General features: G+C 38.1%; 1 protein-coding gene and 1 long non-coding RNA gene across 4 annotated transcripts; both read left to right on the forward strand.

Annotated features, from left to right (window-relative positions):
• Window positions 1-2,072: 2,072 nt before the first annotated feature.
• Window positions 2,073-14,808, forward strand: LOC108085745 (alpha-N-acetylgalactosaminidase-like). 3 transcript variants are annotated; one of them, XM_070286738.1, is made up of 7 exons: window positions 2,078-2,463; window positions 2,521-2,698; window positions 2,753-3,013; window positions 3,069-3,230; window positions 3,288-3,500; window positions 3,805-3,969; window positions 4,024-5,862. In XM_070286738.1, the coding sequence occupies exons 1-7, from the start codon at window positions 2,237-2,239 to the stop codon at window positions 4,138-4,140; spliced, it is 1,323 nt and encodes a 440-aa protein (XP_070142839.1). In that variant the 5' UTR covers window positions 2,078-2,236; the 3' UTR covers window positions 4,141-5,862. The 3 variants fall into 3 exon arrangements, with proteins under 3 accessions (XP_070142840.1, XP_070142841.1, XP_070142839.1); XM_070286739.1 differs by lacking the exons at window positions 3,805-3,969; window positions 4,024-5,862 and adding an exon at window positions 14,626-14,808 and having other exon boundaries at window positions 2,073-2,463; XM_070286740.1 differs by lacking the exons at window positions 3,288-3,500; window positions 3,805-3,969; window positions 4,024-5,862 and having other exon boundaries at window positions 2,073-2,463; window positions 3,073-3,224.
• Window positions 7,018-8,699, forward strand: LOC138928978 (uncharacterized). Its single transcript, XR_011445388.1, has 2 exons — window positions 7,018-8,320; window positions 8,372-8,699. It is a non-coding gene; the product is annotated as an uncharacterized lncRNA (long non-coding RNA).
• Window positions 14,809-23,663: the final 8,855 nt, after the last annotated feature.

Raw genomic sequence — 23,663 nt, forward strand, 5'->3', positions numbered from 1 at the left:
GAACCTTTTCTATGGCGAATTTCTAAATACACGGGCGAAAAGCGGCTTTTTAAGGGCGATTTTAGGCAAACATTTTTATGAGTGTAAAGAATTGCCTATTCGAGCACAGCGAAATATATCTTGGGCATATATAATTATTCGTTCTAGTTGAGGTAGCAGATTTGAGTTTGTCAAACAAGTATGTTGGTTCTTGGGATATCACAATTTTGTGGAAATATAATAGAGTCCTATAGCGAATCCACGAGGTCAAGTTTAGATCAAGAATTTTATTAGTCAAGTGTGATACACAGTGTTTCCACAATGAGGGGAACTTCCCCTTTTGAGGGGAAATTAGGGTCCAGAGGGGAAGGAAAAGGGGAAAAACTATAAAAGGGGAAATTGTGGGAAATCATAGATAAAACCTAGCTCTACCTATGTATCACTGATACATGGTCAAGTCGTTTTAGATTAAAGACATACCGTACAATTGAGTTCAAAGCTACAGCCAGCTTGTGCATATCGCGTGTGTCGCAGTGTCCAAATACTTCCACTCCATAAAACATTTACAAAGCATGTAAATGGTTTAAATTATTTAATATAATTTAATTCTATATATATTTAATTATATATATATGCTGAATAAAAAATAAATAATACAAAATATCAATTTTTTAAAGTAGATGAAAATATGTTAAAAGACAGACGAAGGCCACCGTTCCTTATCTCTGTGCAGAGTCATGAATGGCATTCCGCAAACCTTGGCTTAGGTTTATATTTTATTCAGACGCACTATCCACGAGAAGGAGAAGTTTTCAGTGCCTTCTCCTGGGCCCTTACGTTGCTCTCGGCTTGGTTACAGCAGTAGCATCTGTGCGTGGGTCTTGCCTGGATTTGAGTTTACTTTAATTTTTTTGCGGCAAGCGGCCATTCATACCAACTCCCATTTCATTTACTGTCTTCGCCTTAGTTGGACGTTTACTTTTTCTTTCTTTTCGTACCCTGAGCCATAAAACCGAACGGGGCCCAACACAAAAGCGCAGAAATTGAAATCATTGTCCTGCGACTTGATACAGTTGCTTGTTCCTCTTTTCCACACTCCCCAGCAGAATGCGTCGTCTTTCCTTAATTCCGAGAAGAATCATCCTTTGCATGGAGGGCGCGGCTTGCCCATCCACATTGCGGTAACCTGTGATAATCGCCTTGTGGGCAGTGGCCACTGTTCCACTTCGTAGTCTCCTCTTGTTTTCGCTGTCAACAACTCTGCGGTGGTGGCCTGCGGTGGAGCTCTGCTGCATATCCTGTCGGGGGACGATGTCGGGTCGACCTCTGTTTCCTTTCCAACATTTATCATTTGATTACAATTTGACGGTCAATGGTGGGTTCGAGTCGGGAAGTGAAACAAAGGCCCAACGGGTGGAAAATTAAATGTTCTGCCCGACTCTTGGTTGTGCAAGGCATTTTGGTTTATTTGCTTGCCACAGTGGCCGGTACTTGTGGACAGCAATAAATTCACTTTTATTTTTAGTAAGTGTGTTTATTCCAAGTGTAGCTATTTAAATATTTGTTATGAGCGAGGGCTTTTCCCTCGTGCATAATTCATTAGCTGGAAAATTAAATTACTCTCGTTGTAGTGAGTCTGGTCGCGGTTCGCCTAAATGGCTGTGGGCTGTAGGTGAAGATTTTGTATCTAACCTAGAATAATTGGACGGTACGAATTGCATTGTTTTCACGGTAGCCATTGGCTATGGTATACAGGGTATCCAAAGGCGCTACAATGTAGTATAGTGCTGTTGTGTATAAAATAATATATATAATACAAATATTAATAGTAATAAATCCAAATTAGACAACAAAATAGCAACCTCCTGTGTTTAAAACCTTTTTCTCAAACAGACACCCTTGGAAATGTATCTTTTTAAACGCCATACCTTAATTAAAATTAAAAAAAAAATAATAAAAAGACTTTAACACTGTACACTGTACCGTAGTGCAGAATCTAAATTAAAATCTAGGTATCAAATTAACAAAACGTTGATCACCGTGCTAACTAATGTATCACTGCGTAATAAATCAGTAAATACAAATTTATTGTCTAACACGATAGACGTTTCATACATTTTGGATGAGCTGCAGAACATTGAATCGTTAGTGATGCCAAACCTCAATATACTCCTCTCTTTCCTCTTTATACAATCTTACCAAATTAGTTTCGCAATTTTAATATCAGCAGTTAATTACGGCAGTGCAGTAGCGAAACATGCAAATTTTCATAGCCACCTGTATAAATAATTTTACGATTCTGCTTATGATGTCGGCCAGAAACATTTCGTTGCAAATGGCTCTTTTGCTGGTAGCGATCAGTTTTTATTGCGTAGCAGATGGACTCGAGAACGGACTGGCACGAACCCCGCCGATGGGCTGGATGCCGTTTGAGAGGTTTCGCTGCATGACGGACTGCGCTCGTTTTCCGAGGGACTGCATCAGGTGGATTAGGCATCAGTATATTTTCTCGTTACTCCTAAAGTTGTTTCCTATTGTTAGCGAGACGCTCATCAAACGTACAGCGGAGCTGCTGATATCCGGGGGGTACGCCGCTGTGGGATATCAGTATGTAATAATCGACGACTGTTGGATGGAAGCCTCTCGCGACGAGACTACGCACGAGCTTTTGCCGAGTTTGGAGCGATTCCCCACCGGTATGAGTTCTCTCGGTGATTATGTAAGTGGAGTATTAAAAGCCATTAGTTAGCTACATACCTTTAATGCCTTACAGATTCATAGCCTAGGGCTGAAATTTGGACTTTACCACGATATAGGTGAGAAGACCTGCATGTTCCGGGGACCTGGAGCTGCTCGACATTTTGACCTAGATGCCCAGACATTCGCCAACTGGGGCGTCGATTACGTAAAGATGGATGGTTGTTATGCAAGCGATGCGGACCTCGACAGAGGCTATCCCGCATTTGGCAGGGCACTGAACAGGACGGGTCGTCCCATTGTGTACTCCTGCAGTTGGCCATTTTATAAGTCACAGGTAAGTTTCAAAGGTGTGAATCGTTCTGCCACTCAACGAGGGCATCTACTTTCAGCCAGACTACTCAATAATTTCGCAACATTGTAATCTTTGGCGGTTCGCAGAAGACGTAAAGGACTCGCTGACATCGGTGACTAATATAATGACGCGATTCTCTAGCATTCAGAATCTTTTGACCGCGCATTCTGGCCCTGGTCGCTGGAATGATCCTGACATGGTAATGTTTTTATCATCTGCCAACGCCCTTATTGAGGCTATCATCCATTTCCTTTAGCTTGTTCTGGGAAACTTTCGGTTGAGTTATGATGCCAGCCGCCTGCAAATGGCTATTTGGGCTGTGCTTGCGGCTCCTTTGATTATGACCAACGACTTGGAAACCGTACGACCAGAAGTAAAGGAGCTGCTACAGAACCGCGATATAGTAGCGATTGATCAGGACCCGCTGGGTTTGTCTGGAAAAAAGATTCTGCAATGGCGAAATATACAGGTAAGCCTTTTCTCCTTTCTTTCCCTTGCAGGGCTTTTTAATTTTGTATTTTTGACTGCCTGTAAATTATTATGCGGACTAGTTTTTGAGTCGTTGTGCTAAACCTAAAAATTAATCTATATTTATGTGTATGTGTATGTATATCTTTCCTATTGGTGTTTCCTTTTTATATTTCGCTCAACCGGATAAATTCTCTATAACCCCATTGGAACCTGCACGAGTATAACGACTTCGACGTCGCGAAGATAGCTTCCTTATTTTGTTTACTGTTTCTTTGATTCACCCAATTATTTTAAACTTACAGGTTTGGGCCCGCCCCGTAAGACCGGTTAACGACTATGGCGAGAGCTCGTTTGCAGTAGCATTCGTCAACCTGGGGGGCTTTGGTGTCTGCCCTTTGTGTCCGCAAACATTCCATGTGTTGTTGTCTCGCCTTGGTCTACAAAGTAGCATGGGATATTGGGTGGTGGTAAGTTTGGCAATAATTTCGGAAACCAAAGACTGATTTTAGTTGTCATTGCAGGACTTATTCAATAAAAACCATAGCTTAGGTTTCTTTAAACCAAAAGATAAGTTTATCACGCGAGTTAACCCGGAAGGAGTGACGTTCTACAAGTTTACAGTAGGACATTCCTACTGATGCGTTAAATAACAATTACTGGACGAGTTGCACACCAAAGATTTTGAGGTTAAGCTATTGCCCTCCTTCCGTACCGCAGTGACTTCTAACAGTAACCTGCTTTGATTTGTGCCCTTCTCAATATTTTCCTGATAAAACAATGAACTTGGATTTCTGTGTTACATATAAAAATAAGACTGTGTACTCCAACTACACTTCCCCTCTGCCCCTCTAGAACATTTTTTGTCCTGCTTCTGTAGCCACACATGCAATGTGTTCATTACCTTATCTACCTAGAATATTGAAGACGGGCCGCCATGTTAAGGGGGGATATACATGTAAGCGGTCAAAATTTTGCAATTTTTCGTGAATTTTTTTTTATAAGAAATAGTCAAGCAATCGTCGTGAAACTTTGGATATAGTTAAAAGTAGAATCAGAGATGATAAAAAAAATTAGTTATAAACAATATTTTACAAAATGGCGGACTTATGGAACATATGCCGTAGCGCCTCGAGCTTTGATTTGCCGTGCTATGGACACGATAGAGCTCGTAATTCCTGTCTGAAATCCGTAAACTAAATTTTTTTGTATTCATTACACCTTTATCTTCTATTTGAACCTAAAAAACCAAAAAGAAATCAAGACAAAAAAAATAAATTTTGATTTCAAGGAAAAAATGCCATTTTCAGGTGATCAGTTTTCACTTCCCACCCTCTTAAAAAATAGTAATACTCAGTTTTATAACAACCATGTAGGTTCAAATAGAAGATAATTTCATGCTGATTATAACAATTTTTGATTCACTCCGATATGTTACATAGTTTTTTGTGAATCGTGTCCAGAGCATAGGTAGAAATGCAAAAATTAGAAGCTGAGAAAAAGACGTTTAAAGTTTTTGATGCGCCCACGTTAACACTTGTGAACCTTGCGTGCATACTTGATTTGAGGCACTTAGAGTTGGAATTCGATAATGAAACTTACACACTATATTCTTTAAATAATAAACTATTTTTTAAACCAAAAAAAAAATTTGCCCAACAAATTTTGGTTTACATGTATATCCCCCCTTAAGCTGATCATTGTTATTCGAAATTTGTATGTATACATGTGCGCATATTATAAAAACCTTCGTTATACCCAGCATAAATATGATTTTGGCAAATAAGGTATACTTATTATGTCCCTTACAGGCGAGTGAGCCACCGGATCCACAAAAGGATCCGGATCACTCTTACCACAGACAGAGAAAAAAAAGTTCAATAATATCGACGCATTTTCGCGAAAGTATCGTATGTCGCTTTTTTTCGAAATTGAGATTTTAATGCAAAATTGTTAGGCACCTAATGTCTCACTACCCTGTGAAATATTATAACTGAAACCCCTATAGTTCCGATAAAAATTCAGTTTCAATTTTGTCTTTTCTATAGTGCTTCCTAAGAGATTAAAGCACAAAAAAGCTTCTCCTGTAAAATTGGATTTATCGACATACGATACTTTCGCGAAAATGCGTCGATATATACAACGACTCTGAGCAGCCATAGGGTCAGAGCAGTCTTTTCGTCTCCACGTACAAAATATCCTTTCAGAAAAAGATTGTATTGGTCTCGCCGAAAATAATTTCCAACACATCATGTTTAAATATCTGTCTTATTTTATTTAATATAACTTATTTTCTTTAGTCTGAGCTATTGACACCCATTAATATAAATACTTAAATAAAAATATATACTGCACTAAATAAATAACATAAATATATATACCAAATTATTATATGTTAAGTATAAATATACAACTTTTTCGGCGTGCCAAAGTTAGCTTCCTTTCTTGTGTTTTCATTTGTCTCCTGTTTATTAAGTTGGCTGTTGGCAGCAGTGGCATATATGTTCAGTAACACCCATAAGGGACAGTCTTGTCAACCTCAATATTTCGGAGAATATATTTATCGAATACCGTCAGGGGATGAACCGAAAAGCGAGTTTATTCAATTTGGCAGTCCCTTCACCGAGCCATACAAAAGCCATCCACTCCTGACCACTGTTTCGGAAAACATCAAAGAGGTGGGACAAAACCGAAACGAAGAACAGCACAGGGCGGGGGGTCTTGTCGGCCACCTGTACACAGCCGACCTGGGCGCCATTATCCTCTAATAAATATTGATTTCGGCAGACAAGGCAACAGAATTCTCGATGGCATTACCAGATAGGAAATGTAAAAAATCTCCATTTGATACGCTTCAAATAATTATTTAAAGTGAAGAACAACTTGCGAGTTCCGTAACGTGCAGTTTTGGTTAAAATACCGAGAGTATGGAGATAAGCTGACGTGATTCCCTCGCTCCCTATGTCCGAGGGTGAGGAGGCCACATGGAGATAAATATGGAAATGTCATGTTTACAAGCTCAGGCAATAAATGCAAGTCAAGGGAGCTCTATGAAATGCGAACGAATCCTTCCTCCATGGCATCGCCATGCGGTTTGTAGGTATAAATAACTAAGAGAAACACATACAGAAAGAGAAAATTTCCCAAATACAAAAATTAAATTTCCTGCCCCTGAGTTTGAAGCAGGCTACCCTGCCGTTTTAAACACCTAAGAGTTCCTCAGCATCAAAATCAAACAAAAACAAGAAAGGAAGCTAACTTCGGCACGCCGAAGTTGGTATACCCTTGCAGTTTGCAATTGGATCATTAAAAATCGAGCCACTCTGGTCAAATTAATAAAAAAAAATAAAATAAAATATATAAAAGTTGTAAATTTATACATAGCATTTAATAATTTGGTTTTGATTTATATTATAAATTTGAATGCTGAAAACACACACAAAACAGAGTTTCATTTCACTTTAGCTATACTTATTACTATTGCAGCTATATGATATAGTTGTCCGATCCGGCCCGTTACGACATATATAGCAGTAAGAGTATTTAGAAGACTATGTGCAAAGTTTCATTCAGATAGCTTTTAACTAGTTTTCGTAGAAACGGACAGGTGGACAGATAGACAGACGGACATGGCTAGATCGACTTGGCTGTTGATGATGATCAAGAATATGTATACTTTACCATATAGGGTCGGAAAGATCACCTTTACTGCGCACCAAATCATGACAGAAGGTGAAATATCTATCACCGTGGTTCACCTATCCTCACTCTCCTCTATAATATATTCATCTACTCTGAGATATGAGCTTTTTTATTATTTCAGAATTTTGGTATGTTTTATGAAAATCGGACAACTATATGATATAGCTGCCATAGAAACGATCGGTAGATGTAGAATGTAAAATGTAAAGCTGGGAATGTAAAACTGTAACTGTCAAACAGTAAACATAATAAGTAGTACAGTTAAAAGGTAATGAAACTCAGTTTTGTGTGTGTTTCCAGCATTTAAATTTATAATATAACCAAATTATTATATGCCGTGTATAAATATACATTTTTTTCTATTAATTTAACCAGAATGGCTCGATTCTTAATGATCCAATTGAAAACTTCATGGGTATACAAACTTCGCGATGCCGAAGTTAGCTTCCTTTCTTGTTTTTATATTTTATTTGCTAATCGTGTGTCAGTGATCGTTCCTTCGTAGTGGGACTAAAATACAAATAAATATAGAACCGGAAATCCAACCTTCAAATGTAAATGTAAATCGGCTGCTCTTAGGTCTTACCACATAGAAGCAGACGTCTGTCTTTAAAAATCACAAATTCAGATACTTGTACAGTATAAATACATACATAGTAATTCTTGGCCAGCCCGGTAACGACGACAACGCCTCCTCCTACGCCCAGACCCACGGTGACGATGATTTGCTGCAGCAGCAATTTATCAAGCATATAATTCAGACCGTGGGCCCAGTGCGGACGTTGTTGGGCAGCAGTGAGTGGCAATTAAAGTAAACAACAACAGCACAGGAGCATAAATAATCCCAAAGCCACACATACGCACCCGACACGGGCAGACGTACAGCCTGATAGCTCTCGGCTAGTTTTGTGGAAAGTCTGCTGCACGGTTTTGTCTCGCCCAGCTCGTGGCTGCGGCATGAATGCTCTCACTTCGCTGCATCCTCCCAGCAAACGTGTCACTGCCCAGCAGCCCAACGAATCGAAAAGAAAGAAACCCATTGTCAGCATTCCTGTCCAAGGACTGGGCAACACCGAGGCAAGCTGGCAGGGATACTGGAATATAATGAAACCGAGCTCAGTGCGTATGACCAATTTTATGTAATACCAGTGTACGCTAACTGACGTCCAGGCCGAGCAGAGAAGAAGGCAGGAAGAGCATACTACCCAGGACCGCCCTGCAGTGAGAATTTTGTCGGAAATTTGGGCCAATGCCTTTGTGAACTTCGTTAGCAAGCAAAAAAAAAAAAAAACTGAATGATTAAGAGGCAGGACAATGCAAGGACATAGAGGCGAGTTTTAAATTGAAATCAGGAAGGAAGGTACTTTCGGAATCCCGAAATTTAGACTCTTGCAGTTTGCATATAAAAAAAAACCGAAAAAATATGAGACTTTATATGGGAAATACACCTTAACATACGTGTTAATAAGGTAAAAATAAATAAATTATGTAAACTGGATACATTTTACACTTTAAATATTATTTTAAAAGGATTTAGTAAGTATATACTTTATGCTGTTAAATACATATGTATGGCTCACGTACCCTTCAAACATTTCAATAAAATCATATATCTCTCTGCAAGGGTAGGTAAGTATGAGTGGTGGGGGTCTAAAGCCTCCAATTAGTTCCAGACTCCTTTTTGGACAAAGTGTAGCTTAACGTAATGGTATGACTCATAAACTTTTTGATGGAATTGAAGCACTTGTTATAGTCGGAAATCTGCACCAGATTCCAAAAGTAAACTGTTAATTGACCGCCAAACAAAGACGACAACGATAACTATATAGCATAGCTTGCAAATAACTGTTAACCGTTTTTCCCCTACGCTCTACTCGTGCGAAAAATAGAAAAAATTATGAATCTTCGCTCTCGCTCTTAACAGCCGACGTCGTCTCTCTTTGCTTTGGTTTTCAGTATGTTGGTTTACGTTAGCTGTTCGTATGGCGCGCTCTTCTACCTCTCTTTTACCGAGGACTGACGCGACTGACGCTCACTCAGTGCGATTTTTAAAAGACCGATTCACTGAAAAGGTCGGCGCAAATTATCTTTTACGGGAATATGTTTTTTTTTTTGACGTTAGATCTTCTTGAAATTTTTAACCAGAATGAAAAAAATAATGAAGTGTTCTGTTTATTCATTTATTCAGAATTAAGTTGAATAATTAAGAATGCGTTTAGGTTGTCAGAATTAATTGAACTACGTCTTTCACTTAATTTATAAATTTATAAATCAAAGTGACGTGAAGAATCTATAAAACTTCGCATACGCATGTGCGTTTTCGAAGGAAACTTCACATACACACATCCATGCGCAAAAGACTTTTCGACTCTTCGCTCAAGAGCAAACGTACCGTGAATGGGCACAGGAAAAGAGAGCGGAAAAACTGCTTGTGAGCTGATCGCGAGCAAAGTTTGTATAAAACCAATTTAATCGGTTGCTCTTAGGATCTTCGCTCTAATGCTAGGAAAATAACAGTTTTTTTGCGATCGCTCAAATCTGTCAACAGTTATTTGCGAGCTATGCTATATAGGTATTTTCTAGTTGAAGAATGCGTATACGCGATTAAATGGGAAAAGAAATTAGGCATCGCATGTTGTTGATCAAAGTCTTTAAGGTGGATAAGATCGGTTTTTAGTGTTAGCAGAATTAGTTTGAATGTGTAAACGCAATGAAATATCTAATACCAAGAAAACTAACATAATTGAAATTATGATCAAGAGATAGCGGAGAAAAATCTTTTGTTTTAAATCCGTGCATCTTCTTCGGCTTTTTTTTTTTTTCTTGTTGTTAATAACAAACCCTGAAAACGTTATTATTATGTTCTAATATAACACCTAACCTATATAATCTAACCCCCAGAGTTAAAAACCCGCATGCACACATGAACTAAATAGGGAACAAGGGAAAATATAAGTAGTAGTAGTAAAGTAAATCCTAATCTGAATTTTCCCAAGTTAAATTTCATGTAATTTACCAATTTAAATATATCTATATATGTGTATGTACATATAAGACTAAACCATTAAATATAAGAATCAACGCAGAGTCTAATCCACTTTAATGACGTGCAGCAAGATCACTGTCATTCGAGCGAACGAAAAGTATAGACGTGCCGTGTAAAGAAAAACTAAATAATAAAGAAGTTATAAAGAAAATATCCTGTGACAAAGTTAGAAGGACACACTGCGGCATGTTAAGACTAATTAGATCCATTTGGGAGAGGGTAAGTTTCTACCCTTCTTTCGGGAACTATCGATATGGGGCAGCCGTTTAAGGCAACTCCATGTGACGCACGACAGCATTGTTTACCTAAAACCAAATGTTGTCACCAAGTTAGGTTGCCTATCTCTCTCAGATAGTCTCTCAGATCTTTTGTTTTACAGAGACGGATGATGCTGATCAATAATGACACGACAATTAAATTGTTATTTCCTTTTCTGGCTGAAAAACTTTGTTCATATAAAGAGATTTTCATGAAATCTTTGCTATATTTTTTATACGTTTATTTGAAACACATATGTACATCCATATGTATATTCAGAATACAGATTATTTTTAATTTCGAGGTCGCAGTTCACCGTATTTACTGTTAAACCTTGCCTAACACATCTTATTTGCTTCAGTGCTCTTTTTTTAGCAGGGCCTCAAGGCATAAAGAGGACAGATGCCACCTTGGCCCCCTCATTAATCCTTTTGCAGTGAAAGACCCGAAGAAATCCATTTCCTCAGAGTCTTTCAACTTTTCGTTATTTTCACGCTCTGTGGACTGGCATTAGCAAAATTAGCAAGCCCATTATTCGCAATTCATTTGTATAAAAGCAAAGAATGCTACGATTACTTTGCATGCTCACGGCAATGAAATGCAGGGGAGAAAGTCTCGGTGCTCGGCGGGCCCGTAGATAAATAAAGAAATCCCTTATGCGAACTCAAACACTCGGGGACATCAATTCCATGTGCGCATAAATAATTGACGTCAAAGTCGAACTTGTCTTGCTTTCTTTAATTGTCCTCTGAGTGTGTATCCTTTTTTAGTATCTGCCCTTCTTTTTCTCGACTCAGTGGCATCAAGGGTGTTACCCAGCACAGGTTACTTGGACGCCAGTACAGATGAGCCCGAGCAGTACATTACATATGTATTATTAAAAATGTGTAAAAGAAGTTGGCGATTGATAATTTAAATAATTCAATCTGATTTCAAAAATGCCCGAAAACAGATTTGTGTATCACACACTGTATGGAGAAAAAGAGCTGTCGTTGGGGGCACTTCTAGGGGATTGGACGGAGAATGGCTTATAGGGTCTTCCCACACACCGTCAAAGTGTCCACCATCCGTTTTGCTGTTCCGAAATTTCTCATTTGGACCGCCGCACAGTAGCGCTTCTCGAACAATTAGCGTTGCAAAAATCGAAAAAGTCATGATCGCCAAAACAATTTTAACCATACTTATTCGACAGAAAATTTCCCAATGATTCCGAATCTGCAATAAAATAAATTTTTTTTTTTTAGAAGATATGAGCATTCAAAGTTGAACTTTCTTTCGTAAATGGGTAAAGTAAATTCGCCGACTTTCAGATAATATTACACAAAGACCATTAAACACAAAAACCATTAAACCAATGGTCGTGGCTACTTTAAATGATAGATACATTCATAAACTATTAGAGAACCTAAAAAAACGGCACTTTAGTTTGGGCTTGTACAGGTAAATCGCTACCTGCCAGGTGTCCATTTTTTTCACCTTTTTCTGCCTAAAGTAGTCTATAACTTCTGAAGCCGATGAAAGCCACCGACTACACTATGTCTACAAGTTACGTGGATCTTTCCTGGACCAGAATTAACTTTCATCGGCTGCGTCGAGCTTCGTCTGCAAAAATGCAACGACAAAATTATTAAATTATTATTAAATATACCAAAAAATATACTAACTGTAGCGCGCACGGTTTTGTGGCGGTTACATTTTGATTAAAAAAAAAAAATCGAAAATTTTTTTTCAGTTTTCAAATTGTTTTATATTTAAGCAAATACATAAAAATAAAAATAAGAACTTAAATAAACAATGTACTTTTTTAAATTGTTTTCATTGAAAAAAAATATTTTTTCACTTTTATACCTTTTAAAAAGGCGAATTATATATATATATATATTATAACAATTACCTGCCCAATGCCGTTTAAATTATTCGATTACCTTATTTGGTTCAAAAGATATGATTTTTGCAATGCTAAATGAGAAAAGGCGCTACTGTGCGCCGGACAATGAGAACTCAATGAGACCATGAACTAAATCGTACGGTGAGGTGGGAACAAGAACATTAGAACCAGGTAAGGGTATCCAGGAAATGGAGGGCAGATTAAAATCACCCATGACAGTGAATTAAGGATAAATGCTGCAGATATACATATGTATGTAGGTATATCCGTGTCGGACCTAGGTGGAATACACTAGCATGAAACTTAGATATAATAATCCTGAACCTGGATACGATCCATTTAAGAAATCATTTTAGAAACAAGATCGGATTTAACCGCGATGAGAACACCACCGCCAGTCCGCATTGGACGATCACGTCTATAGATAGTATAGTTCCCTGAAAAAAATTCGCAGTCAGACACAGAGGAGTTAAGCCAAGTTTCTGTAAAAACAATTATATTGGCATCGAAAGAGACACTAATGACGTACAGCCTACTGAGCTTGCCAAGTAAACTACGAACATTCTGATAGCGAAGAACAAAAGAATCAGAATCAGAAACATTCAATTTGTTGCTCAAATGGGTAAAATCGCTTTCGGAAGCACCTGGATTGATGCGGGAAACAAAGATCTGCTTTTTAGGAGCAACGCCAGCTAAGGGCACTGGTCTACGTTGGGCGATTTCAGAAATTGTAGACTGTTGGGGGGCATTGCTTGTAAAAGCCGGCGCTGAAATAGTGACCGCCGGAGGAACCACTGGTTGGGCATTCAACACCAAGTCATTGATGGCAGTAGCACGCGCCGTGGATGCCTAGTCGACGTTGACAAGCTGCTGAACCGAGGGCATGACGAACTCGCCCAGTCCAGAAATGGGAACCGGTACAGCATCATCAGCAGAGGCAGCAGCATGCGATGTGGATGCCTGGTCAACGTTGACAGGCGGCTGATCCAACAGCATGACGAGATCAGCCAGTCCAGAAATTGGGACCGATGCAGCATCTTCACCGGATCCATTATCCACGGCTACGGGCTCGGCATGATGATGGGTGTGATGAACTCCATAAGGGGGCTTGCAGGGTCTGGAACAGATAAAAAATGCTTAGAAAGGTTGCATCTTTTTTTTATTTGTAGTCACATAGCAGTTTAACTAATTAGAAATACTAATCGGCCGTTCAAGCGCTCAGTGACACAACAGGTAGCCATTATATGGTTAAAAATAATTTATCGAAATAATTTACAAAAAGTAAGTTTCGCGGCGAACAGACCGATCAAAATAAAAAGCGAAACCTATACTTATTATACCCTCGCAGGGTATTATAATTCGTCGATATAGTTACAGTATTACACTCGCAGCATTAATTTTTTCTATACATCTACCGGTCGTTTCTATGGAGCTATATGATATAGACGTCCGATTTCAATAAAATTAAAATCGAAATTCTGAAATAATAAAAAACATTCATATTACAAATTAGATGAAAATACGTTGAAAAACACAGTACTATAATTCTTTTCTATTAATTTCCCAATCGTCCGATTTTCATAAAAATAAATCTATAAATGGAAAATAATATAAAATGACTATATCTCAGAGTAGATGAAAATATGCTGAAAAACAGCGAAGTTAAAATTTATATTATAAAATTTTTTCGATCATGTGTATGGTAGCTTATTGATATAGTCGTCCGATCCGGTCTGTTCCTGTTATATACAAAGTTTTATTCAGATTGCTTTAAACCTGAGGGACGCAGAAACGGACAGACGGACATGGCTATATCCACTCGGCTGTTGATGCTTATCAAGGAAATATGTATATACTTTAATGTCTCCTTCACTGCGTTGCAAACTTCTGACTGAAATTTTAATAGAAGGGTATACAAATTGGCTATAATGGACGACAATATCCTAGCACCGTAGTAGGCTTACATGGCGATGGTTGGTGATGGCTAAAATTTCATTAGGGGGTCCAAGATATTGAGTGAATTTAATTATCAAGCTTTTCGAATTATAAACAAATCAGGTTCTTCAGTTCTTTCAACCATATATAAAAGGAAATGTATGTTTGTACAAATATCCTTAAGCAAATTTGAAAAAAAAAAAACAATTAAACAAATATCTTTTAACAAATCAAATGTAGATTTATCTCCCATTCGTAATTTTCTTTGACCTGTTATCACTTCTTTATTAATTTCAGTTATCTCAAATGCCAAACTTTTGCGAACAATTCGCTGGCTGCAGTTCCATCGTTGGAAGTCCTTCTGCCTCCGTATCTTGGTTTATCAACAATTATTCCCATTTTACTACGAAATTCCGTTTGGACCCGTTCTTTTCTATGCAGTACATTGAGCTTTTGATCTGCTGATTTTGCTTGCCACAAAAAGCGTATGTAGGAGTGAATGAATGTAGGTGATAAGGTATGTAGAGTAAAAGCGATTGAAATTAAGATCTCTATTTTATTTCAATACAGTACAATTCTTTTTCAACTGATAGTGTTCCGGTCTTCTTACTAAATTGAATTCTGATTGGCCTACTATAACGTACAGATGATGGTCTAGGGTTCTTCCATACTATTTTCAAATTGAAAACTTTTTTTTTATTCATTGTGTCCATTACTGCCATCATAGTCCCATTTTCCAATTAATGTTAAGGCGTTCTCCGTGTCATCGAGACAATTTTCAATAACATTTTTTTAAAAACTTTTTTTTTAAATGAACTGTACACTCATACAATTTTTTTCTACATTTTAGAAAAATCGCCTTTAAACTAAGAATAATGTTCTAGAATTTTGAAAAAAGTGTATTCAAATTTCAGGCAGGCTCCATAAAATTAAGAAAAGCCACCATAAATAAAATTTTTTAAGGTTCATTTTTCTCTAGTTTCCTTAAATTTAGGGCACGTTTTTTTTGCTCGAAATAATAATTAGTATTCTTTTGAGCGAGTAAGTAAAACTAAAAAATTAATAATTAAAGGTGGTTTAATGTATAAAAATCTAGATTTCAGCAATCATTGATTATCTCTTTTTTTTTTGCGACTTTTTGTTTAAAGAAAACATTGATTATCATTATTTACGGTTCCTGCTTACTAGCAAAACCAAAAAGGGGAACCGTAATCATCCCCTCCCACTGGATAATCAATCACTGAAAAATGCTCCTTCTTAAGCACCATATCATATTCGTTTAATAACATGCACAGAAAACAACGGAGCCGAGAGTAAGAAGAGGAATGAGTTTCAATGAAAATGATAATACTAATCGGTATGTGGTTGCCGACAGCATGAAAAAATTAATTTCCCAAAAAAAAAACGGGGAACGAATTTTGTTGAATATCTCCGGGAGACCGCTGCTTATGGGCTCTTGCAACCTTTTTCAAGCATTTTCATTTAATCACTGCACTATTATTAATCATTCAATTGTAATCCCCAGGCAATTATGTTAATGCGCGGCATGGTTTTAATTAACACAAACCATCACAGTCGCAGTGAGCGGAGCCACAGGCATGTGGGACGATGTGCTAATAGCCCAGAAATGTTCCGGGGGTGGTATTCGGCTCTGATTGAATTCCTCGGTGACTTCAGAGAGTGGTTTTAGATTAGGTAGACGTTGTCTGCAGGGACTCATTGGGCCATATGTCGGGCAACAATTGAGTGTGCTCGGAAGTAAAGGATTATCCGCGGATTTCACCCGACGAAGAATGGTTAACTTAAGGTTAAGATATTCCACAAATCCGCAATTAAAAAAATTAGCATAATACCCCGTTTATGGCCGATTACCAACTAAGCGATAAGACAAGTCTGTATTTCGCTTCCCTTGAGACTCAAGCGTACTTAAGCAAACTCGCAACAAAAATGGGTTCCCATGGCGCCATGTTTTGTTGATTATGTTTACTTACACATGCACACCATTACCAAACATGAAAGTCTGGGACTCCTCACACGAACGTCAAACGTCAAAATGTTAATTTCCTCGTATCTGCCCCAACTTTTAAGCGAATTTCACATAAAAGCGAAAAGTTTTCACATAAACACAAGGGACTAACGCTTAAAGATTTTCTTCACCCGCACGCATAGAGCCTGCCACACAAATTACGCCACATTTGCATATCGTTACGAGTATTTGCGGAAATATAATTGTCTGCTTGACATGCTTGCGCGTCGGCTCACTCGAAAGTGATAGTGTTGCCCTGCCCATGTCCTCGTGCGGGTATTAAATTGAATGCAAATTAAATCAACGCCACTGGGCTGTTCCTTTTGGCACGGCAAAAAGTTCTGATCTCAGCTTAGCACGCCTTAACCAAACAAGACCCCAAAAAGCAAGTCCGTTTGCAATATTAGGAGAACCAAATAAGTAAAAAATGTGTTTTAAGTTTTATGACGCTCAGAACTAGTTTTTATTCGACAGAAACTATTAGGACTAAGCACAAAACCAACAAGCTTGGTCGTTACCCGGGCGTAGGACAACACACCTTATACTTTGGAATGCACTCATACAAAAAATTATATTTCATTTCAAACTATGCATGACTTTATCGGGCGGGAAAGGGCTAAGGCTCCAAATAATAGAGCACACACGGACCAAGTGGCTCAGGTGATTCAGGAATACAAATTATAGTTCAGAGCTTGTGCCCTTTGTGCCCGCCTCGCAAGAGCCAGAAATGCTTACACCTAAATATATGGATGGGCAAATGCAAAGTATACAGATCTCAGAATTGTAGGGTAAGGCGTTGAAGGAACTCCGGTTATTCAACCCATTTGGACCATCGATTTTCGATTATCAGCCGTAGGAAAAGCCTGCAGGGCGCTGCAGTTCCAGAGTGGCTGCAGGGAAACTCGTACCTGTTCACATAGTAACCCCCAGACTCAATACTTTGACTTTGCATGTTATGTCGAGATAAGAGTGGCAAACTACCGGCAAATGTCCTTTCTGCAGCACCCAGTTGCGTTTTCTCACTGCAGCCAGGACATCTCCACCTACACCCCTGAATACTGTTATAAATTTCAAATGCATTTCGAATGCCCTTTAGGACAGGTCGAGAAGGGGAAGTAGTCTTTATGGGCCAGAACGAAAATTGTTTAAATTTGGATTATTGAAAAACAGAAACAAGCTAAATTAAATTTCGACTTCTCAGTTACGTGAGGGCAATACCAAAGAGTCGGTAGCTGCCTCGAAGACAAAAAACCATTCGAAGCCCGAAGCGGCGCGTTGGGGGCTCACGTGTCAATGTGCGGAAATATCCTCAGATAAACATGCAATAAGTTTCTCAGCTGCTCTACTCTGTAAGTAAATTATTACAATGCCTACTGAATATCCATGGAACACTAGATTAAAACAAAGCTTAATGGTTTCTTATTTTAGACATGGTCTGCGTCTCCATTGAGATTCAGGCTCAAGCTGAAAGTTTCAATGCCTGCGTCATTAAAAATCAAGCACAAATGTTCCTTCAATGCATTGTCAGTCGACTCATCAATGTCATTGACGGCAGCTGTGTAATTGCGCAAAGGAAGGCTGAACTCGCAATCGAAGCGTTACAAATCTGCATATGTGTTCTCTAAAATGAAATTTCTTAAGCGCTATCTCCATTATTTCTACTTAGTATGTAGAGATCATAATCAAACTTGAAATATTAATGCTTAAATAAAAATATGTAAATTAAAATATATGTATATTAAAGGAAAACAAAGTAAAATATAGGATGTAATTAAATTAATTAGCGTTTGACAAATAGATATGTTTCCTTCTTGCGAAGTTCGGATGCTAGCCTTGTCTATCAAGGCGATTAATATTAAAGTACGGTTCTAATTCAAAAATAGGGTACAAGAATATTATAGCTTAGTGCCAACCGAGACCGTATGCAATAGATACTCGTAGTCGGAGACATCTGCGATCCCATAAAGTATGTTTGTATATATGTACATATTATATTTGATCAGTAGGCAAGTCGATTTTCCAATACCACTCTGTAAAAGACCTACCCAGCAGACATAAACTTCGTAAAAAATATTAAAAACTGAAGTTTTGCGAACATAAACTTCGTAAAAAATATTAAAAACTGAAGTTTTGCGGACCGCAGGCGGACAAAACGTCCGATTTTAGGCTCAAGAACGATAACAAAGTAAATTACATGTCCTGGGGTTTGTGGCAGCAAAACCTCTCATTTTCGGAGCACGAACTAATAGCGCTTGCGGACGCTGTGGCAAGACCGGAAAAACAACCGATAGCACCCCCTTTACGATACCCGAGGGAGTACCGTTAGTGGACCTGTGGCGATACTCAAAAAAAGTACTGTTTGCGGACCTTTGACGATACCCGAAAAAGTACCGTTTGCGGTCTTTTGACGATGCGTTTCAGATACATTTTTAATATCTATTTGCAACTAGAATTTTGGGTTTTTTAAATGTAAATAAAACATACATTTATTTATGTTTATCATTATTTATTATTTATCATTATTTAACTTAAAAAATAAACGTTTTACTTAGGACTTACATTTTGGACTCTGTCCCACGTCAGGCGCATTTTGCGCGCCACTTCGTTGGAAATTAAGTCTCGCCAGTATTGCGAATAAATCTAAATAAAGAAATATAAATCTAGTCAATATTAGTGGATTAGTAAGAAATTGTACACATTAATCAATTAAAATTTAACACTTACCGTTGAAAACACGTGCGTCTTGTAAAAAACTGCTCACTCACGTCCGCACAACTCGCCGGTCAAAAGGAAAAGAGTCGCGACGGTATAAATTCCTCAAACCAAAAGAGTTAAAAGATGATGCAATAATATTTGCCTCTCGCTCATTTTGCATAACAAAAAACAGGCAAGCGACAAAAGAAGGAAGGAAAAGAACCGTTCACCGAGTTCTAGAAATTTCGTTGACGACAAGATTTTTAACGCGTGCAGTGCGTTTTAGTGTCCGTTAGCGGTACATTTGCGGCATTTGCACGGGTTCCAGTGTTCGCCCGTTTCAGTATCTGTTTTTGGGCCAGGTTTCGACAATTAGGCAAACCTATTGCGGTAAGTCCGCTATTTGGCCGCCCACTCTACGTTTCAGTGTCCGTTAGCAATACGTTTTCGGCATATTTAAGAGCAACGCCACACGGTTTGCTTTTCGTCCGTTTGCGCGTCCGTTTTTGAGCATTCCTCGAACCTAATGCGGAAACTCCGATTCTTTATTCGTATTTAATATTTTTAGCGGACATTTCTCGGATCCATCCGCACTGAGACCGCTCTTTGTCTGCTGGGTAGTTGCACACAGATCATATTTAATGTGTTTCAGTGCGTGAATTTGATCAAATAATTCTATTTTAATAACAGTTGGCTATTGCCAATCGATAATGGAATTGTAAATAACAGGATGCCCACGTAGTTGGAAACAAATTGGAAAGTCAATACAATTTTATACAAGCTTAAAATGTTTTTAATTAAATGGCACAGCGTTATTTTATTTATTTTTTATTAACATGCATTTCTATTACAAAACTAGGGCAAGATATTTTAAAAACTCGTATTATTTACTAAGGAATTACATTTTAAAAGATACAATGGTATTAATGGTCCATAAAATCTTTAATTTATCTATTTTCGTTGGGAATGCAACCATCATAGCTGTCAAACTTTTTGGAAAACGTTGGGTAGCCCACAAATTTGTTACAATTTTCTTTTCTCGATTACCAAAAACAAAAAAGAATTGAATTGAAAATTTAATTTTCCAAACAGGGGGCTGTTATGTACATATGTACATATACAGTGGATATTATTATTGGATTGGTGTAAAATATTGTGCCGTATATTCTATCAAGGTTCTCCGGTTCTGGCATCGCTAGAAGATGCCTCCAGGCGAAGGCCAGGCGAACTCCTTGCCTTTGCGAAAAATACTTTGATCTTCAAGGATCTCGAAACTAAATAGTCTGTCGGACCATCCAGGAATTTCTCCGGATAACTAAGGGCCATATTGGCCTATGACTTAGCCAATGAAGCGCATATATGGAAAAAGGTTGTATAGAAAGCCAACTAACAGATGGCTCCAACGACTACATCAGCGGACTGACAGAGAAAATGCTAGATGGTCTCCAAAAGAGTTTGTGGCAAAAATAAAATCGATTGAACGTGTAGATTTGTTGAATTTGTATTTATTTTATAATTGCTTTTTTAAAAAACTTGTAGAAAAATTTATTGGTCACAGATTTTTTGTTCTATCTGTTAAACACATTCTCGACGCTATGTAACGATACCCTTGGACATAATGGGGTCTCTTTAAATGCAAAAACCTTAATTTTTAAATTCATTTAATGTGATGTTTTACCGAAATGTTTACAAGTATGTTACATGATCTTCTTTGTAACTTTAATATCAATAAACATTTTTTTTTCCATTTAACGCAACGTCTCTATTTATCACAAAAAATTGTGTGCAGAATATCTCAAGCCATTCAATACAATACGAATCTTTAATTTTTGCTTAGGAATCATAAGTTTTGATATATCATTCATTGCTGAGCGGACAAGATTTGAGAACGTATTAAATAAACGACTATTCTAGGATATGGTCCGACACAAATTGCATATATGTTCAAGCTAAAATTGCTAAATAATTATGCAGTAGTGAAATATAAAAATAAACTTGTTTGGTTCGGGCATAAAGTTACTATTGGCTCGGCCATTTCGTGGTCGTATCAAATATTAAATCAGATATATATGTATATTCGGGTGGCATAATGCTTCGCTCGTGGGCTTTCATTTCCCGAACCTCGGCCTGAACCCATGCACAAAGACAATATAATAATTGGCAGGGCAACAAAATTCCTTTGTGATGCCCATAAAAATGGAGAAGAATGGCACACTGGGAGGGGATTTTAGTCCCAACCACTACGACAAGAACGCCCGAAGTCTACGCAGACGGAATGGGCAATCGAAACGGAAGACACCAGGCTCATCATTATAGCAGCAAAATTGTTTTGAAAAGTAAATCGAAGACAAAATGACCATCAGCCGCCGGCATGACAACGCCGCCATGGCCCCAATAAGAGAGACAAATGGCCAAGAACAGAAGTAAGGGTGGCGGCCAGCAGAGGCGGAGTGACGATGACGGAGGTTGAGCTGGGCGGCTGGATATGATGGGTTAGCGGATTTATTTTTGGTTTTTGGGGCAAAAGTTTATTCAGCTGTGAAAAATGTCTTTAAATCGTTTGTTGTCGCTCCAATGAATGCCTGGTGAAAAGAAAATTTAACTTTGAATTTCAGTGAAGCATAAATTCCATAAACATCGCTATAAAAAGTCCAGCTTAATGCAATTAACCCACACTTAGCCGGATAAATTAGAAACCCGTTTATTAATTCCCCGATGACTGGCATCTGACGGAGCTATGAAGCGCATGAATTCCCGCCCAAATATGTGGAGTTCCTTGATGTGCGGTCTTGGCCATGCGGGATCCCTCCGATTGCCAGCTTAATGCTAGCGTCTAATGAACTTCCCGGCTTCAATTTTGAATCCTTTTTCCGGGATAGCCTTAAAGTTCAAACACTGGGCCTTAAACTGTTACGCACAGGCGAGCATTTACATACAGGCAAGGTTCCGTTCCACGACCGGCTAAGTGTAGTTTTCACATGCCAACGCACGTGTGCCGCAAGGATGGCTGGTGGTGGTGGGATCTGGGCTCCGATGCGGCGCGCCATAAGGAGTAAATTGAAAGCAAACGCAAAGCAAAGCGATTTCATTAAAGCTCTTCAAATATTAAAGCGCATTCAGTCGGCTTGTGGGCGTGCACAGTGTACGAACACAAGCGTTTGCCACGAACCATACCTCATGCTCTGCGCCACACGGTGGCTGGAGGTGAGGGTGAGGGTGGCGTTTGTTTGTCCTTGTCCTTATGGGCGGCGCTGTTGCCGTATGCGCGTCTGTCGGTGCACACCATCTTTACTGTCAACTCGGGGCGAAAGGTTCTGCGGCGCTGTTTTTCATTCCTTTTGTTGTCGCTGTAGCCATCTTTTATTTCATTCCGTCTCTTAAGTGTCAGAGCGTGGAACGGACAATATAATTTACATTCAGTATGCAAATGGACCAGCACGCACACGTGATATCACAGAACCCAGGGCTCATATATGTTACACCTAAAGAAATGCAAATACATTGCTATGAAATATCATTAAAAGGCTCGGATTTGTTATACTAATTGAAGCAAACGTCGTGGTTCATAAAACGAAAAGTATCCAACATTAAGGACGACAGTATGAACGCTTCTTTGACAGCTTAATTTTAAAATCTATAAATTTTAAGGCGACCTCGTAACTTTTCAAAATACTAAGTGAATCTTATGTAAGCCATTTATATTCTAAAGTAAGGCCATTCTGTGTTCTTTTAGTTAAACAAAATTCCTCAACATGTCATTATATCTGCTACAGCCAAAGTGCTCTTACACTTGGTCTTTGTCTTTTCAGCCATAAATATTGAATTTCTTATTACTTAATATTTATATATATTTTTCTTTCATTAAAAATTAGTATAATATACTTTGTATTTTTCGTGGCAAAGAATTAAGCGAAAACTTTGGAGTTTTTTTTGTTAATCAAGCTTAATTAATTTAAAATCGTACTAAGAGCATAACTACCGACATGTTTCTTTAAGTGTTAGACAATATGCCACGTTGCTTTTGAATATAGCAAATATATAATAAAAGCACAAAAGTTTGAATAAGTAATTTTTGATAAATAAAATAGCATTGCAGATATGTATATAAATTAATTCGCAGCTCGCGGAAAAGTTGTTGTATTGATTTGTTTTCTGTTATTTTTTGTTATTTTTCATATGCAAACTTATAACAGCAAGTAAAATATTTATTGAAAAAAAGTACGAAAACTGGGGTTAATTTTGATTAACTGTGGAATACCCGGTACTTAAAAGTTAGCGCGTTATGCCTTTTGTATTCCAAGTTTCGAAATTTTTTCTCCGGGGAACTTAAAAGGCAGTTCCGAAAATTATAGAGAAACAAGATAGGAAGCCAACTTCGGGACGCCAAAGTTTTTTGTACCCTTGCAGTTTGAAAATTGATCATTGAAAATCGATCCATTTTGGTCAAATAAAAAAACATTCACATGTAAAACACCGAGCTTTCTCATTTTTTTCTAGCAATACGATTTTATTACATGGACAATTCTATGATGTCGAAGGCGACATTCAAACTGAAAAAAAACATGTGCCAAGACTTTATTTTAATTTCATAAAATTTGAAGCTTATAGCTCTTGG

Source organism: Drosophila kikkawai, chromosome 3R, assembly GCF_030179895.1.
Source record: "Drosophila kikkawai strain 14028-0561.14 chromosome 3R, DkikHiC1v2, whole genome shotgun sequence".
In the NCBI taxonomy this organism is placed as follows: Eukaryota; Metazoa; Arthropoda; class Insecta; order Diptera; family Drosophilidae; genus Drosophila; species Drosophila kikkawai.